At 49.9% G+C, this 19,175-nt stretch overlaps 1 protein-coding gene across 3 annotated transcripts in view; it reads left to right on the forward strand.

Annotated features, from left to right (window-relative positions):
• The first annotated feature begins 18,450 nt into the window (after positions 1 to 18,450).
• LOC106593594 (CCR4-NOT transcription complex subunit 2-like) overlaps positions 18,451 to 19,175 on the forward strand; it is a 77,150-nt gene continuing 76,425 nt past the window's right edge. For 2 of the 3 annotated variants that reach the window (XM_082977994.1, XM_082977992.1), the window contains exon 1: positions 18,451 to 18,573. In XM_082977994.1, the coding sequence (XP_082834120.1) occupies positions 18,466 to 18,573 (108 nt within the window). In that variant the 5' untranslated portion in view covers positions 18,451 to 18,465. Of the gene's footprint in view, positions 18,574 to 18,616; positions 18,932 to 19,175 lie in introns of those variants that run through there. The other variant, XM_082977993.1, reaches the window with a different exon arrangement.

The raw sequence follows: 19,175 nt of genomic DNA on the forward strand, positions 1-19,175 counted from the left end.
CAGTTGCCTACAACACACACCACCGCCAACACAACTTTTAAACCAACGGCTACAAGGTATTCTGACCAATGTCTCCTTCTCCTCTATTCTAACCAATAGAGATGTCTCCTCTCCTCTATTCTAACCAATAGAGATGTCTCCTCTCCTCTATTCTAACCAATAGAGATCTCCTCTCCTCTATTCTAACCAATAGAGATGTCTCCTCTCCTCTATTCTAACCAATAGAGATGGCTCCTCTGCTCTATTCTAACCAATAGAGATCTCCTCTATTCTAACCAATAGAGATGTCTCCTCTCCTCTATTCTAACCAATAGAGATGGCTCCTCCGCTCTATTCTAACCAATAGAGATGGCTCCTCTGCTCTATTCTAACCAATAGAGATGGCTCCCTGTCTCCTCTCCTCTATTCTAACCAATAGAGATGTCTCCTCTATTCTAACCAATAGAGATGGCTCCCTGTCTCCTCTCCTCTATTCTAACCAATAGAGATGTCTCCCTGTCACCTCTCCTATATTCTAACCAATAGAGATGTCTCCTCTATTCTGGCCAGTAGAGATGTCTCCCTGTGTCCTCTCCTCAATTCTGGCCAATAGAGATGTCTCCCTGTGTCCTCTCCTCTATTCTAACCAATAGAGATGTCTCCCTGTGTCCTCTCCTCTATTCTGACCAATAGAGATGTCTCCTCTCCTCTATTCTAATCAATAGAGATGTCTCCCTGTGTCCTCTCCTCTATTCTGGCCAATAGAGATGTCTCCTTCTCCTCTATTCTAACCAATAGAGATGTCTCCTTCTCCTCTATTCTGGCCAATAGAATGTCTCCTTCTCCTCTCCTCTCTATTCTAACCAATAGAGATGTCTCCTTCTCTCTCCTCTTTAAACCTTTGACATCATCCACACACCATGAGAGAGGGATTGGAGGAATCTGGAATAGAAAGTAACACACACACACTAGAATGTAAATCACACAACCAATGGCCCATAATCCGTTCTGACACAAGTATAAATACTTCACATTTTAATTAATCTGAAATCCATTCCAACAGGAGACAAGAGATATCTTTGTGCAGCCTATGACCTATATGAGTGCAGTGTGTGTGTCTGTCTGATGGGGGGGTGGAGGGAGAGATGGGGGGTGGAGGGAGAGATGGGGGGGTGGAGGGAGAGATGGGGGGGTGGAGGGAGAGATGGGGGATGGAGGAAGAAATGGGGGATGGCGGGAGATGGGGGGGTGGAGGGAGAGATGGGGGGGTGGAGGGAGAGAGAGATGGGGGGATGAGTGAGAGATGGGGGATGGGGGGATGGAGTGAGAGATGGGGGATGGAGTGAGAGATGGGGGATGGGGGATGGAGTGAGAGATGGGGGATGGGGGATGGGGGGATGGAGTGAGAGATGGGGGATGGGGGATGGAGTGAGAGATGGGGGATGGGGGGATGGAGTGAGAGATGGGGGATGGGGGGATGGAGTGAGAGATGGGGGATGGAGGGAGAGATGGGGGATGGGGGGATGGAGTGAGAGATGGGGGATGGGGGGATGGAGTGAGAGATGGGGGATGGAGGGAGAGATGGGGGTCTCCATGGCTCTCTCTTTAACACCTCAGTTAACATGTGGTTGAGGTGATGTACTCAGACAAGCAACACCAGAGAGAAGGGAAGAGATGACAAAGATTGGGGGAGAGATGGGGGAGAGAAGGGGGGATGGAGGGAGAAAGGAGGGATGGAGGGGGATGGAGGGAGATGGGGGGATGGAGGGAGATGGGAATAGAGGGATTTATGGAGGAAGAGATGGGGGATGGAGGGAGAAGTGGGGTGATGGGGAGAGATGAGGGAGAAGTGGGGGATGGAGGTAGAAATGGGGGATGGGGAGAGATGTGGGGGATGTAGGGAGAAATGGGATGGAGGGATAGATGGGAGATGGGGGATGGAGGGAGAGATGGGGATGGAGGAAGAAATGGGGGATGGAGGGATAGATGGGGGATGGTGTGAGGGATGAGGGACGGGAGGGGGATAGATGGAGGGATAGATGGAGGGAGAGATGGGGGAATATATGGGGGATGGGGGAATAGATGGGAGATGGGGGATGGGGGAATATATGGGGGATGGGGGAATAGATGGGAGATGGGGGATGGAGGGAGAAATGGGGGATGGAGGGATAGATGGGGGATAGATGGGGGATGGAGGGAGAAATGGGGGTGATGGATGGATGGAGGGAGAGAGAGGGGTAGAGGGAGAGAAAAGTTGGTTGGAGTGGATTAGAGATGTTAGGATAGACGATAGGTGGACGCTGTAGGTCTGAATGAATTAGCTGTGTGTTATGGATCAATGAAGCTCCCAATATTATCTGGATCAAGCACAGGACCACACCGTCATTCATTTAGTCATCCACTAATTCATTCATGAAAACTAAAGAATAAAATATCCGTCAACAGACATGACGTGGTCCTTACAACTAAAACACAGAGGTACACGTAGACACACAACCCATCTCTGTTTCTGTGTGTGTTATGACTTATTCAAGCGCAACCCAAGCAGCACTCTGAAAGACTAATTAGGTGCCAGTAGCCGGCGTGGAGAATGACGGCTGGAAGATTCAGAAGACATATCCTTCTGCTCTACCTGGAGTGATGGGAGAAACTGTAGAAGATGCTGTTGCATTATTGATGAACAGTGAAGACACTGGTTAGCCAGGCGGTTAGGAGTGGGCTGTGGCTGACAGGGGTGTAGGCAGAGAGAGTCAGAGAGGGTAGACTAGGCTGGGACAGGGGGGGGGACAGAGGCACACAGCCCAGACCACACACCAGCAGCATCCCCACAAGCCTCTGCAACAGAGATGGATGTAGAGGTGAGTTATTGCCACACAAAACATTTTATAAATAGCTGCATATAGAATGGATTATTTCAGAATTATTTATTATTTCGGTTTTATTACACAGAGGCTCTGTAGAAAGTATTGATTCAGTTACTTTTAATGTGTTATTTTCTGTCTAAAATGTAAGCACTAATGTACAAATAGCCTGTTTAATCACAGCGTGAACATAATGCATATTACACGTATGTACATGTTGGGGTACACAGCCTGCTAACACTTGCGTATTAATAACATTTGATGCCAAATCAATGAAAGATGCATTGCAAATTCTGTTTAGACATTTTCATGGAATTTGTGTGCATAGCCTACTTGGATTTTTTTTTAAATAGAAAACCAAAATTACCGAAGAGAAAGGGAATCTACACTGAGTGGACAAAACATTAAGAACACCTTCCTACTATTGAATTGCACCCCCGTATTGCCCTCAGAACAGCCTCAATTCATCAGGGAATGGACTCTACAAGGTGTTGAAAGCGTTCCACAGGGATGCTGGCCCATGTTGACTCCAATGTTTCCCACAGTTGTGTAAAGTTGGCTGGATGTCCTTTTGGTGGTGGACCGTTCTTGATACACACGGTAAACTGAGTGTGAAAAAACCCAGCAGCGTCGCAGTTCTTAACACAAACCTGTACGCCTGGCAGCTGCTTGACTCCCGAGTGGCGCAGCGGTCTAAGGCACTGCATCTCAGTGCAAGAGGTGTCACTACAGTCCCTGGTTCGAATCCAGGTTGTATCACATCCAGCTGTGATTGGGACTCCCATAGGATGGTGCACAATTGGCCCAGCGTCTTCCGGGTTTGGCCGGTGTAGGCCGTCATTGTAAATAAGAATTTGTTCTTAATTGACTTGCCCAGTTAAATAAAGGCTCAATACTACCATACCCCGTTCAAAGGCACTTCAATATTTTGTCTTGGCCGTTCACCCTCTGAATGGCACACAATCCATGTCTCAAGGCTTAAAAATCCTTCTTTAACCTGTCTCTTCCCCCTTCATCTACACTGATTTGAAGTGGATTTAATAAGTGACATCAATAAGGGAACATGGATTCACCTGGTTAGTCTATGTCATGGAAAGCACATGTGTTCTTAATGTTTTGTACACTCAGTAATAACAGTAAGTGCATAGTGAATGAAGTCATCAATCCTGCCATCTGCAGTGACATGAACTACATAACAATGACCAAGTGACAGGCTGTTGGATGTGTTTGAACAGCAGTTTTTGTGTTGTTCTCACAACGTTTTAATGGAGGATTAGTACAGGACAATTTGCAAGGAACTTGGCTCAAATGTCTACAAAAATGTGGGATTTGTAACTCATAAATGTACCCAAATGAAACAAACACTATGTATACTATTGAATGTATTTCATGGCAGGCTTTAGTCCACTCCACCTAGTTCAGTTTTACTGAGGGCTCAGACTTTAGTCCACTCCACCTAGTTCAGTTTTACTGAGGGCTCAGACTTTAGTCCACTCCACCTAGTTCAGTTTTACTGAGGGCTCAGACTTTAGTCCACTCCACCTAGTTCAGTTTTACTGAGGGCTCAGACTTTAGTCCACTCCACCTAGTTCAGTTTTACTGAGGGCTCAGACTTTAGTCCACTCCACCTAGTTCAGTTTTACTGAGGGCTCAGACTTTAGTCCACTCCACCTAGTTCAGTTTTACTGAGGGCTCAGACTTTAGTCCACTCCACCTAGTTCAGTTTTACTGAGGGCTCAGACTTTAGTCCACTCCACCTAGTTCAGTTTTACTGAGGACTCAGACTTTAGTCCACTCCACCTAGTTCAGTTTTACTGAGGGCTCAGACTTTAGTCCACTCCACCTAGTTCAGTTTTACTGAGGGCTCAGACTTTAGTCCACTCCACCTAGTTCAGTTTTACTGAGGGCTCAGACTTTAGTCCACTCCACCTAGTTCAGTTTTACTGAGGGCTCAGACTTTAGTCCACTCCACCTAGTTCAGTTTACCTGAGGGCTCAGGCAGGGTTGCAGCTGAACAGGGCTACTGAGGTAAATAAGCTCAACTCAGCTGCAGTGGGAGAGGTGTCAGGTTCCTTAGTGACAGCACTCACACACACACACACACACACACACACACACAGAGACACACACACACACACACAGACAGACACACATTCTCTCACATAGGCATAACGAACAGAGACACGATTTGATCACAGCAATGTTGACCAGAGTCGTAAAACAAGTCCGTCCATCCCTACCTCCCACGGTCCCACCTCTCACCCAGCTCAAACTGTAAAAACACCTCACTCAATGAAAGCGTAAAAGTAATACAAATGGAAGTATTGATTTTATGTGGCTGGTTCTTGTTCAGCTGCAGTAAACTGGGTTGTTACTTTGGGACGATCCCTTTCCCTTCTCTCTTTAATTTGACAGGCGCTAGTGGACCGGACATTAAGAAGTCTTTACCTCTCACATTCAGCAGCAGAAAGGTGAGGGTTTCAGGTGACTCCTCTCTCTCTGGCTCTCTCTTTTTTCCTTATCTCTCTCTCTCTCTTTTCCTTCTCTCTCTCTCTCTCTCTCTCTCTCTCTCTCTCTCTCTCTCTCTCTCTGGCCCTCTCTTTTTTCCTTCTCACAGGGTGGGCTCCAGTGAAAGAGAGAGACAGGGGTGGGCTCCAGTGAGAGAGAGAGACAGGGTGGGCTCCAGTGAAAGAGAGAGACAGGGGTGGGCTCCAGTGAGAGAGAGAGACAGGGTGGGCTCCAGTGAGAGAGAGAGACAGGGTGGGCTCCAGTGAGAGAGAGAGACAGGGTGGGCTCCAGTGAGAGAGAGAGACAGGGGTGGCCTCCAGTGAGAGAGAGAGACAGGGTGGGCTCCAGTGAGAGAGAGAGACAGGGTGGGCTCCAGTGTGAGAGAGAGAGAAAGGGGTGGGCTCCAGTGAGAGAGAGAGACAGGGGTGGGCTCCAGTGAGAGAGAGAGACAGGGTGGGCTCCAGTGAGAGAGAGAGACAGGGTGGGCTCCAGTGTGAGAGAGAGAAAGGGTGGGCTCCAGAGAGAGAGAGACAGGGTGGGCTCCAGTGTGAGAGAGAGACAGGGTGGGCTCCAGAGAGAGAGACAGGGTGGGCTCCAGTGAGAGAGAGAGACAGGGTGGGCTCCAGAGAGAGAGAGAGACAGGGTGGGCTCCAGAGAGAGAGACAGGGTGGGCTCCAGTGAGAGAGAGAGACAGGGTGTGCTCCAGTGAGAGAGAGAGACAGGGTGGGCTCCAGTGAGAGAGAGAGACAGGGTGGGCTCCAGTGTGAGAGAGAGACAGGGTGGGCTCCAGAGAGAGACAGGGTGGGCTCCAGTGAGAGAGACAGGATGGGCTCCAGTGAGAGAGACAGGGTGGGCTCCAGTGAGAGAGAGACACAGGGTGGGCTCCAGTGAGAGAGAGAGACAGGGGTGGGCTCCAGTGAGAGAGAGAGACAGGGTGGGCTCCAGTGAGAGAGAGAGACAGGGTGGGCTCCAGTGAGAGAGAGAGACAGGGTGGGCTCCAGTGAGAGAGAGAGACAGGGGTGGCCTCCAGTGAGAGAGAGAGACAGGGGTGGCCTCCAGTGAGAGAGAGAGAGAAAGGGGTGGGCTCCAGTGAGAGAGAGAGACAGGGGTGGGCTCCAGTGAGAGAGAGAGACAGGGGTGGGCTCCAGTGAGAGAGAGAGACAGGGTGGGCTCCAGTGAGAGAGAGAGACAGGGTGGGCTCCAGTGTGAGAGAGAGAAAGGGTGGGCTCCAGAGAGAGAGAGACAGGGTGGGCTCCAGTGTGAGAGAGAGACAGGGTGGGCTCCAGAGAGAGAGACAGGGTGGGCTCCAGTGAGAGAGAGAGACAGGGTGGGCTCCAGAGAGAGAGAGAGACAGGGTGGGCTCCAGAGAGAGAGACAGGGTGGGCTCCAGTGAGAGAGAGAGACAGGGTGTGCTCCAGTGAGAGAGAGAGACAGGGTGGGCTCCAGTGAGAGAGAGAGACAGGGTGGGCTCCAGTGTGAGAGAGAGACAGGGTGGGCTCCAGAGAGAGACAGGGTGGGCTCCAGTGAGAGAGACAGGATGGGCTCCAGTGAGAGAGACAGGGTGGGCTCCAGTGAGAGAGAGACACAGGGTGGGCTCCAGTGAGAGAGAGAGACAGGGGTGGGCTCCAGTGAGAGAGAGAGACAGGGTGGGCTCCAGTGAGAGAGAGAGACAGGGTGGGCTCCAGTGAGAGAGAGAGACAGGGTGGGCTCCAGTGAGAGAGAGAGACAGGGGTGGCCTCCAGTGAGAGAGAGAGACAGGGGTGGCCTCCAGTGAGAGAGAGAGAGAAAGGGGTGGGCTCCAGTGAGAGAGAGAGACAGGGGTGGGCTCCAGTGAGAGAGAGAGACAGGGTGGGCTCCAGAGAGAGAGACAGGGTGGGCTCCAGTGAGAGAGAGAGACAGGGTGGGCTCCAGTGTGAGAGAGAGACAGGGTGGGCTCCAGAGAGAGAGAGAGACAGGGTGGGCTCCAGTGTGAGAGAGAGACAGGGTGGGCTCCAGAGAGAGAGACAGGGTGGGCTCCAGTGAGAGAGAGAGACAGGGTGGGCTCCAGAGAGAGAGACAGGGTGGGCTCCAGTGAGAGAGAGAGACAGGGTGTGCTCCAGTGAGAGAGAGAGACAGGGTGGGCTCCAGTGAGAGAGAGAGACAGGGTGGCCTCCAGTGTGAGAGAGAGACAGGGTGGGCTCCAGAGAGAGACAGGGTGGGCTCCAGTGAGAGAGAGGATGGGCTCCAGTGAGAGAGACAGGGTGGGCTCCAGTGAGAGAGAGAGACAGGGTGGGCTCCAGTGTGAGAGAGAGACAGGGTGGGCTCCAGTGTGAGAGAGACAGGGCGGGCTCCAGTGAGAGAGAGACAGGGCGGGCTCCAGTGAGAGAGAGACAGGGGTGGGCTCCAGTGAGAGAGAGACAGGGGTGGGCTCCAGTGAGTGAGAGAGAGACAGGGGTGGGCTCCAGTGAGAGAGAGACAGGGTGGGCTCCAGTGAGAGAGAGAAACAGGGGTGGGCTCCAGTGAGAGAGAGTGAGAGAGAGACAGGGTGGGCTCCAGTGAGAGAGAGTGAGAGAGAGACAGTGTGGGCTCTAGTGAGAGAGAGTGAGAGAGAGAGACAGGGTGGGCTCCAGTGAGAGAGAGACAGAGTTGTCTCCAGTGAGAGAGAGACAGGGTGGGCTCCAGTGAGAGAGAGAGACAGGGTGGGCTCCAGTGAGAGAGAGACAGGGTTGTCTCCAGTGAGAGAGAGACAGGGTGGGCTCCAGTGAGAGAGAGAGACAGGGTGGGCTCCAGTGAGAGACAGGGTGGGCTCCAGTGAGAGAGAGAGACAGGGTGGGCTCCAGTGAGAGAGACAGGGTGGGCTCCAGTGAGAGAGAGAGAGAGACAGGGTGGGCTCCAGTTAGAGAGAGAGACAGGGGTGGGCTCCAGTGAGAGAGAGAGACAGGGTGGGCTCCAGTGAGAGAGAGAGAGAGAGAGAGACAGGGTGGGCTCCAGTTAGAGAGAGAGACAGGGGTGGGCTCCAGTGAGAGAGAGAGAGACAGGGGTGGGCTCCAGTGAGAGAGAGAGACAGGGGTGGGCTCCAGTGAGAGAGAGAGACAGGGTGGGCTCCAGTGAGAGAGAGAGACAGGGTGGGCTCCAGTGAGAGAGAGAGAGAGACAGGGTGGGCTCCAGTGAGAGAGAGAGACAGGGTGGGCTCCAGTGAGAGAGAGAGAGAGACAGGGTGGGCTCCAGTGAGAGAGAGAGACAGGGTGGGCTCCAGTGAGAGAGAGACAGGGGTGGGCTCCAGTGAGAGAGAGAGAGAGAGAGAGAGAGGGGTGGGCTCCAGTGAGAGAGAGACAGGGTGGGCTCCAGTGAGAGAGAGACAGGGGTGGGCTCCAGTGAGAGAGAGAGACAGGGGTGGGCTCCAGTGAGAGAGAGAGACAGGGGTGGGCTCCAGTGAGAGAGAGAGACAGGGTGTGCTCCAGTGAGAGAGAGACAGGGGTGGGCTCCAGTGAGAGAGAGAGAGAGAGGGGTGGGCTCCAGTGAGAGAGAGAGAGAGAGGGGTGGGCTCCAGTGAGAGAGAGAGACAGGGTGGGCTCCAGTGAGAGAGAGAGACAGGGTGGGCTCCAGTGAGAGAGAGAGACAGGGTGGGCTCCAGTGACAGAGAGAGACAGGGTGGGCTCCAGTGAGAGAGAGAGACAGGATGGGCTCCAGTGAGAGAGAGAGACAGGGTGGGCTCCAGTGAGAGAGACAGGGTGGGCTCCAGTGAGAGAGAGAGAGAGACAGGGTGGGCTCCAGTTAACAGGGGTGGGCTCCAGTGAGAGAGAGAGACAGGGTGGCTCCAGTGAGAGAGAGAGAGAGACATTGTGGGCTCCAGTTAGAGAGAGAGACAGGGGTGGGCTCCAGTGAGAGAGAGAGAGAGAGAGACAGGGGTGGGCTCCAGTTAGAGAGAGAGACAGGGGTGGGCTCCAGTGAGAGAGAGAGACAGGGTGGGCTCCAGTGAGAGAGAGAGACAGGGTGGGTTCCAGTGAGAGAGACAGAGAGACCGGGGTGGGCTCCAGTGAGAGAGAGAGACAGGGTGGGCTCCAGTGAGAGAGAGAGAGAGAGAGACAGGGTGGGCTCCAGTGAGAGAGAGAGACAGGGTGGGCTCCAGTGAGAGAGAGACAGGGGTGGGCTCCAGTGAGAGAGAGAGACAGGGTGGGCTCCAGTGAGAGAGAGACAGGGGTGGGCTCCAGTGAGAGAGAGAGACAGGGTGGGCTCCAGTGAGAGAGAGACAGGGGTGGGCTCCAGTGAGAGAGAGAGACAGGGGTGGGCTCCAGAGAGAGAGAGAGACAGGGTGGGCTCCAGTGAGAGAGAGAGAGAGAGAGAGGGGTGGGCTCCAGTGAGAGAGAGAGACAGGGTGGGCTCCAGTGAGAGAGAGAGACAGGGTGGGCTCCAGTGAGAGAGAGAGACAGGGGTGGGCTCCAGTGAGAGAGAGAGACAGGGGTGGGCTCCAGTGAGAGAGAGAGACAGGGGTGGGCTCCAGTGAGAGAGAGAGACAGGGTGGGCTCCAGTGAGAGAGAGAGAGACAGGGTGGGCTCCAGTGAGAGAGAGAGAGAGACAGGGTGGGCTCCAGTGAGAGAGAGAGACAGGGTGGGCTCCAGTGAGAGAGAGAGACAGGGTGGCCTCCAGTGTGAGAGAGAGACAGGGTGGGCTCCAGAGAGAGACAGGGTGGGCTCCAGTGAGAGAGAGAGAGAGACAGGGTGGGCTCCAGTGAGAGAGAGAGAGAGACAGGGTGGGCTCCAGTGAGAGAGAGAGACAGGGTGGGCTCCAGTGTGAGAGAGAGACAGGGTGGGCTCCAGAGAGAGAGAGAGAGAGAGACAGGGTGGGCTCCAGAGAGAGAGGGAGAGAGACAGGGTGGGCTCCAGTGAGAGAGAGAGAGAGACAGGGTGGGCTCCAGTGAGAGAGAGAGACAGGGTGGGCTCCAGTGTGAGAGAGAGACAGGGTGGGCTCCAGAGAGAGAGAGAGAGAGAGACAGGGTGGGCTCCAGAGAGAGAGAGAGACAGGGTGGGCTCCAGTGAGAGAGAGAGACAGGGTGGGCTCCAGTGAGAGAGAGAGAGAGACAGGGTGGTCTCCAGTGAGAGAGAGAGAGAGACAGGGTGGGCTCCAGTGTGAGAGAGAGACAGGGTGGGCTCCAGTGAGAGAGAGAGACAGGGTGGGCTCCAGTGAGAGAGAGAGAGAGAGAGACAGGGTGGGCTCCAGAGAGAGAGAGAGACAGGGGTGGGCTCCAGTGAGAGAGAGAGACAGGGTGGGCTCCAGAGAGAGAGACAGGGTGGGCTCCAGAGAGAGAGACAGACAGGGTGGGCTCCAGAGAGAGACAGGGTGGGCTCCAGTGAGAGAGACAGGGTGGGCTCCAGAGAGAGAGAGAGAGAGACAGGGTGGGCTCCAGTGAGAGAGAGAGACAGGGTGGGCTCCAGAGAGAGAGACAGGGTGGGCCACTTCAAGGTGCCATCGATCTCATGTCTTGGTGTGGTTTCCATCCAGTAACCCAACACTCAGTGTTCCATCACCATCGTAATGAGGCCAACCTGTAAAATACCCTCCCAAAGACGACCTTAACGTGAGCTCACTTCTCCCTGCTCAGTGTGTGTGTGTGTGTGTGTGTGTGTGTGTGTGTGTGTGTGTGTGTATGCTGTGATACAGACCCAGGCAAGCCAACACCTCTATCAGGTCTCTCCTCTCTTAACTGAAGGGCTCTTGGCTACTGACCTGAGTAATGATGATTACTCAGATTCTCCACGGCGATGCAGGACTGAACCACAACCTCTCTTTCAGGAGCAGGGCTACGTTACAGTGGCAAGGCTCAATGTACAGTAAAGACATCTGATTGGTTAACAGCAGGCCGGGAAGGAAGCAATGAGAGAGGAAGACATTTGTAAATGGGAGACTTCCTGGTTACACTTCATTTGGACTGCTGCTGCGCCCATCAATCAATGTGTCAACATGCCGTTTGCTTACTGAGAAAACATGCTGTGGCCTGCTGGCAGTGGAAAGAAATGGTTATGAGGACGATGTCTGGAGGTTTAAATGTTCTGTAAATGTGTTTGGAAATAAATGAATATATTTTAGAATGTATTATAAAAAGGAGCATCATCTAAAGTTCCCCTTTTACAGGCCATGTATTTTCCCTCCCATCAACCCTGCTGCTCAAAGCAAAGAGAGGGGAGACCCAGCCATGCTCAGCCTCCAGGAGCTCAGCCTCCAGGAGCTCAGCCTCCAGGAGCACCAGAGGAAAGTGGAGGACAACAAGCGTCTACTTGAGCAGGTACAGTACATGTGGTAGGAACTACAACGCCTTCCATTTTGCCTCTAGGCCTTGTGGGAAAGGTAGTCATGGAGTCTACCTCAGAAGCTGCTTGCCCCCGGGTGGGTGGGTGGAGAGAGAGAGAAAGACACTCAAATTGAATACCACACAGTTGACTGATGTGTGAGATGAGATGGGGCCAGCAGTGTGTGTGTGTGTGTGTGTGTGTGTGGGTGAGAGATATGGGATCAGCAGTCGGTTAGTCGCCTTGCAGCGGTGATGACATCATCACAGCAGAGTGTGACTGTGAGAGGGGATAACGCTATAGAGGCTGTACTGACTGTGAGAGGAGATAACGCTATAGAGGCTGTACTGACTGCGAGAGGGGATAACGCTATAGAGGCTGTACTGACTGTGAGAGGGGATAACGCTATAGAGGCTGTACTGACTGTGAGAGGGGATAACGCTATAGAGGCTGTACTGACTGTGAGAGGGGATAACGCTATAGAGGCTGTACTGACTGTGAGAGGAGATAACGCTATAGAGGCTGTACTGACTGTGAGAGGAGATAACACTATAGAGGCTGTACTGACTGTGAGAGGAGATAACGCTATAGAGGCTGTACTGACTGTGAGAGGGGATAACGCTATAGAGGCTGTACTGACTGTGAGAGGGGATAACGCTATAGAGGCTGTACTGACTGTGAGAGGGGATAACGCTATAGAGGCTGTACTGACTGTGAGAGGAGATAACGCTATAGAGGCTGTACTGACTGTGAGAGGAGATAACGCTATAGAGGCTGTACTGACTGTGAGAGGAGATAACGCTATAGAGGCTGTACTGACTGTGAGAGGGGATAACGCTATAGAGGCTGTACTGACTGTGAGAGGAGATAACGCTATAGAGGCTGTACTGACAGAGAGGAGATAACGCTATAGAGCATGTACTGACTGTGAGAGGGGATAACGCTATAGAGGCTGTACTGACTGTGAGAGGAGATAACGCTATAGAGGCTGTACTGACTGTGAGAGGGGATAACGCTATAGAGGCTGTACTGACTGTGAAAGGAGATAACGCTATAGAGGCTGTACTGACAGAGAGGAGATAACGCTATAGAGGCTGTACTGACTGTGAGAGGAGATAACGCTATAGAGGCTGTACTGACTGTGAGAGGAGATAACGCTATAGAGGCTGTACTGACTGTGAGAGGGGATAACGCTATAGAGGCTGTACTGACTGTGAGAGGAGATAACGCTATAGAGGCTGTACTGACAGAGAGGAGATAACGCTATAGAGCATGTACTGACTGTGAGAGGGGATAACGCTATAGAGGCTGTACTGACTGTGAGAGGAGATAACGCTATAGAGGCTGTACTGACTGTGAGAGGAGATAACGCTATAGAGGCTGTACTGACTGTGAGAGGGGATAACGCTATAGAGGCTGTACTGACTGTGAGAGGAGATAACGCTATAGAGGCTGTACTGACAGAGAGGAGATAACGCTATAGAGGCTGTACTGACTGTGAGAGGAGATAACGCTATAGAGGATGTACTGACTGTGAGAGGAGATAACGCTATAGAGGCTGTACTGACAGAGAGGGGATAATGATATAGAGGCTGTACTGATTGTGAGAGGAGATAACGCTATAGAGGCTGTACTGACTGTGAGAGGAGATAACGCTATAGAGGCTGTACTGACAGAGAGGGGATAATGCTATAGAGGCTGTACTGACTGTGAGAGGAGATAACGCTATAGAGGCTGTACTGACTGTGAGAGGAGATAACGCTATAGAGGCTGTACTGACTGTGAGAGGAGATAACGCTATAGAGGATGTACTGACTGAGAGAGGAGATAACGCTATAGAGGCTGTACTGACTGTGAGAGGAGATAACGCTATAGAGGCTGTACTGACTGTGAGAGGAGATAACGCTATAGAGGCTGTACTGACTGTGAGAGGAGATAACGCTATAGAGGCTGTACTGACTGTGAGAGGAGATAACGCTATAGAGGCTGTACTGACTGTGAGAGGAGATAACGCTATAGAGGATGTACTGACTGAGAGAGGAGATAACGCTATAGAGGCTGTACTGACTGTCATCATCATGTCTTATCTCAGCCATCTTACAGGGTTGTTATCTGGCTGATGGAGACAGAGAGAAGAGGGAAATAAATCCACTAAAATACATCATTAGATTCCATCTGCCTCATTGGACCGTGGTGGGGAATCCTTTACAAATGGAATTGAATATGATGTACCCAACATACATTAACCTCAACAGATGAGGATCATAACATCTGGTTTCAGAGAGTTTGTCTCTGTTCATTCACAACTGCAGTCATAAAGCCTCTGGGCTTTGTGCTGGCTGAAATGACCACCATGTTGTTGCCCAGTTGGAGGGTTGTTATGTGAGAATGAAGCTGATTGGAAACTCAAGGCCGAGCCAGAATCCCATTAAGATGTTCTGTCTGAAATGGTGTCTGGACCACAGCCCACTGGATATGGAGAATGAGTCCTTTGTGGTGTCGATATGTCGTCCTCAAGCTCGAACACATGGCTTTTTGTGTGAGCGAGCAGCGAGGGTTTTCTCTTCTGTGTGTTTGAGTGGGATACATGTTGGTTGACACGTTTTTGTCCTGAGATCAGGAGGAGGATCGTGCTTCTGAATGCTAGAAGTCCATTCAGTTTGTAATGTATCCTTTTGGCAAAGCCGTCTTGGTCTATTTATCTATGCAGAATCCCCTTGCAGTCAACATACAGAAGAACCATAGCTATAACTCACTGTAGTTAACGAAAGCGGTGATGTCGATAGTAAAATGAGTCTCCCTGGGCTCTCTGCTGTGCAGCTGGCGCGTATCGAGGAGGAGCTGGTAGACAGCCTTCGCAGGGAGGTGGCGAGAAAGAGAGAGCTGAACGTTATACGACAGGAGGACAACAGGCTACGCTGGAGGACACTGTGTTTCCTTCAGCTCAACCAGCGCCTCAAAAAGTACGTACTACACACTTTACAAATATCTTTTTTCTCCAGATATGATACTGTAGTACGAATTTATGAGATAGCCTTTCATTTTCAAGGACATAAACTTCATTATAAAAAGGGCCATTGTGCTCCTCTCTAAGGAGATAACCTACTGGTAACCTGTTGATACCTGGTAGTACAGTCTCTTACCTTCTACATATGCTGTGTCTCTGTATTTATACCATGCTGACTCTCTATGTTTTGCCAGGCCAGTTGTAACCAGCTATTACAAGAACATCCCTATGCACATCTACTGTCTCCCTATTCAGACTGTTGGAAAAGGAAACAGTAACAAGAAGAACAAGAAGTGGCAGCGATGAGAAGAAGAGGAAGTAGAATAGGAGTGCAGTCTGGGAGGATGCTTGTGACAGTTCATCGGTTCCACTTCCATGTACCACTGTGGGACACAGGACTATGTAACTCACAAGTCCTGCTGAGCGCTGCTTCTTTAACATTCTGTACTGCGTTGGAAAAAAGAAAGTCACAAAGAATATTTTGGATATCTATATGCTCTCTCTCCAGTATTTCTTACTTTGCCAATATACTGATATACAGTGCCTTCGGAAAGTATTCAGACCCCTTGACTTTTTCCACATTTTGTTACGTTACAGCCTTATTCTAAAATGGATTAAATAAAATAAAAAATCCTCAGTAATGTACACACAATTCCCCATAATGACATCACAATACACCATAATGACATCACAATACACCATAATGACATAGAGAAAACAGGTTGTTAGAAATGTTTGCAAATGTATTAAAAATAAATAAAAAAACACCTTATTTACATAAGTATTCAGACTCTTTGCTATGAGACTCGAAATTGAGCTCAGGTGCATCGTGTTTCCATTGATCATCCTTGAGATGTTTCTACAACTTCATTGGAGTCCACCTGTGGTAAATTAAATTGATTGGACATGATTTGGAAAGGCAAACACCAGTCTAAATAAGGTCCCACAGTTGACAGTGCATGTCAGAGCAAAAACCAAGCCATGAGGTCGATTTGATTTGATGGAATTGTCCGTAAAGCTCCAAGACAGGATTGTGTCATAGGCACAGATCTGGGGAAGGGTACTAAACATTTCTGCAGTATTGAAGTTCCCCAAGAACACAGTGGCCTCCATCATTCTTAAATGGAAGACGTTTGGAACCACCTAGACTCTTTCTAAAGCTGGCCGCAAATGGGGGAGAAGGGCCTTGGTCAAGGAGGTGACCAAGGACCCGATGGTCACTCTGACAGAGATCTAGAGTTCCTCTGTGGAGATGGGAGAACCTTCCAGAAGGACAACCATCTCTGCAGTACTCCACCAATCAGGCCTTTATGGTAAAGAGGCCAGACCGAAGCCACTCCTCAGTAACATACACATGACCGCCTGCTTGGGAGTTTTCCAAAAGCCACCTAAAGACTCTTAGACCATGAGAAACAAGATTCTCTGGTGTTATGAAACCAAGATTGAACTCTTTGGCCTGAATGCCAAGCGTCACGTCTGGAGGAAACCTGGCACCATCCCTACGGTGAAGCATGGTGGTGGCAGCAACATGCTGTGGGGATGTTTTTCAGCGGCAGGGACTTGGAGACTAGTCAGGATCGAGGCAAAGATGAATGGAGCAAAGTACAGTGAGATCCTTGATGAAAACCTGCTCCAAAGCGCTCAGGACCTCAGACTGGGGCGAAGGTTCACCTTCCAACAGGACAACGACCCTAAGCCCACAGCCAAGACTGCGCAGGAGTGGCTTCGGGACAAGTCTCTGAATGTCCTTGAGTGTCCCAGCCAGAGCCTGGAAATGAACCCGATTGAACATCTCTGGAGAGACCTGAAAATAGCTGTGCAGTGACGCTACCCATCCAACCTGACAGAGCTTGAGAGGATCTGCAGAGAACGGATGAATTTGCTGCACCTCATCTTAACTTCACAACAATTAGCGTGGGTTAATTTTCTCACATTGGTTGCTGTCTCTCTCTAAGCTGCGTTCAATGTGATAGGTTAGGAAGCCTGTGACTGACAGTTCGCTAATCAGACAGATAGCTCGGCTGCTCTACCTCCCTCCCTCCCTCCCTCCCTCCTCACAGTGGAATCCACCACTTCAAGAGCTCAAGCCAACGCAGCCATGTTTAAAAATAAATACATTAATTAATAACTGTGTCTTCATTCAGCCTTGTAGAATGGAATCATTAGTCATATCTAGTTAATTACCCTGCTCCACTGTCTGTTCTGAGTGGCCATATTTGTTTTTTAAGACAATGTTCATGTACCCATACTCAGATGTTGCTGAAGCCAGATTTTACACAACGCCTGGATAGATATTTAACCTATCAGCTAACCACATATGTTAGAGCCATCTGGTGCCTGACAGCACAGTCGATGACGTGGCACGCAACCATTGGTTGATGCATGCAACGTCTGAGCAGGGGAACGCGACCAATGAAAGTTCCTTTTAGGTGACCGTTGGAACCAGGTGGCAGGTTCTGGCAGGTACTCATCATGCTCACGTTTTATTCATGCTGAATGGGTTGGCTCTGGCAGAATGCATTATATACACCTGGACTAGCTTCAGTTAACACACTCTCTTCCTTTTCAGTTAGTCCCTTATCGCTCCTGTCACTGGCCCATTGAGACCTGTCTTGGTCTGGAGGAGAAGAGAGGATATCTAGCTATTGTAGAGCTGCCCGAACAGAAAGCTATAGGTCAACCGAAGCATAGTCTGGTTAACATCAACAGACGACCTGACCATTGAGAAACAACAACAACACAATGGCCAGATGAATTCAATTAGATATAGACTCTAGTTCCACCTAGGGAACAAAGATGTTGGCCTAAACATGCAAGAGGTGTGAATGAATGATGCAAAGTGAAAGTGGGCAACTGTCTGATATTCATTTCCCAGGGTATGCTGATGCTACAGTAACTGTACGCTCAGCATGCTGAATGAACAGATCTATAGTAGTTCACTTCCTTACCAACAGGGGGAAGTCAACAGAAGCATGAGCAGCAACCAGCAGGTGTCTCCATCTTTTGTGTATAAAAATAAATTGTGCCATAATCAATAAATGACACTAGACATGTAGAAATGCAACTGATCTCCATATTACATTGAAACATATGTGAGATTCATCATGCATTATTTACTGTGACCTTGTATTACCCATAAAAGCGGAAAAAGAAGATTGAATTAAATATTTGTTGCGGTATATGTAATGTTCTGTGCAGAAGAGGTTGAGTTATGAGTGAGTGAACTGGAGCAGTTATAACACTAGCTCATCTATTAACATCTCTTGTTGCCTCAAAAGAGCATGATCTTTTATTTATAACCTGAAAACTGTCAGGTTAAAAGACGATAAACCCTGAATGGTGGCTATCTGTCAAAGAAAACAGACAATACATACAAAATGGTTGGGCATCTTGCACATTGAAGTTAGTTTTATCATTTCAATATAATTTTAAACTATATTCCAAAATGTGATGGATTGGGACAGTGTCTCCATATCATCATCATCACAATCATCAAAATCATCGTCACTTTTTAGCCCATGACCCCTGCAACTGAGAATGAATTGCAATTAGCAAACTATCAAATTGTTCACTTACATGTGTATAATTTTGGCTGCAACAAATGACAAAACAGTGATGTTCTGTGATGAAAGGTGGGGTGATGAAAAAAATGATTTACATTTAATGTCACATTTCTAATGCCATTTCATAGGCTACGTCACAATTCACGTCTTCGATGTCTATATAGATCATGCTCGGTCACGTAACATGTTTCACGGTCTGTTTAGAGAAGAAAATGAAGCGAGGGAGACGATTCTACGGTGGCAACAGTCGCAGAAAGAGCATCCACCCAGCACGGCAACAGGAGATGGCTCTGGAGGTAGAGGCAGGGTCAGAGGGGAAAGGCTGTATTCCCAGCATCCTCGATGTTAGAGTACACCGCCATCTTGGATCTGCGAGAAGAGAAATTAATGCGGTGAGTTTTTTCTCTGTTTTTTCCTTTAAAAATATCCACGATGCTCCACCAGGGACGCGTTGCATGTCGAACCGGCATGATTTTGGCACCCAGCGACGCCGGTTTGGTGGAAATTGGGCGAGTGGTCGCGGTGTAATCCGACCTTTTGCCTATCGTTTTGGGTTTTTGTCTGGGGCTGTACAAATTGAGAGCGACAGAGAACCAAGACAGGCCCAATCCGCACAACAGCCCTCCCCCTTTGCTGTAGTCAAATAGTTATCCCAAGGTTTGAACATTGAGTCCTACTGATGTCTTGTCAGCCAGCCGGCCAGCTAGTTAGCTGATTTATCCCGTTTTTATGGAGGTGATTTCATTACAGGTATAGTTAAGTAACCGTTTTCAATGAGCTATTCAAGGTAAACTAGCTAGCGCGTATTTTGGTTAGCTTGTTAGCTCTGCTTAGCGAACAGCTAACGTTACAATGTTCACTGACCTAACTATTGCGAATCGCATCAAACATCCACATATATCTGGGCTGTACATTTGGTTATTGTCGCATATCATGATGATTTGGTTGTGTTCAGCTAACGTTACCGTATCAATAAAATGCTTCTCTAACTTGT

This window comes from Salmo salar, chromosome 07 (assembly GCF_965601325.2).
Source record: "Salmo salar chromosome 07, fSalSal1, whole genome shotgun sequence".
Lineage (NCBI taxonomy): Eukaryota > Metazoa > Chordata > Actinopteri > Salmoniformes > Salmonidae > Salmo > Salmo salar.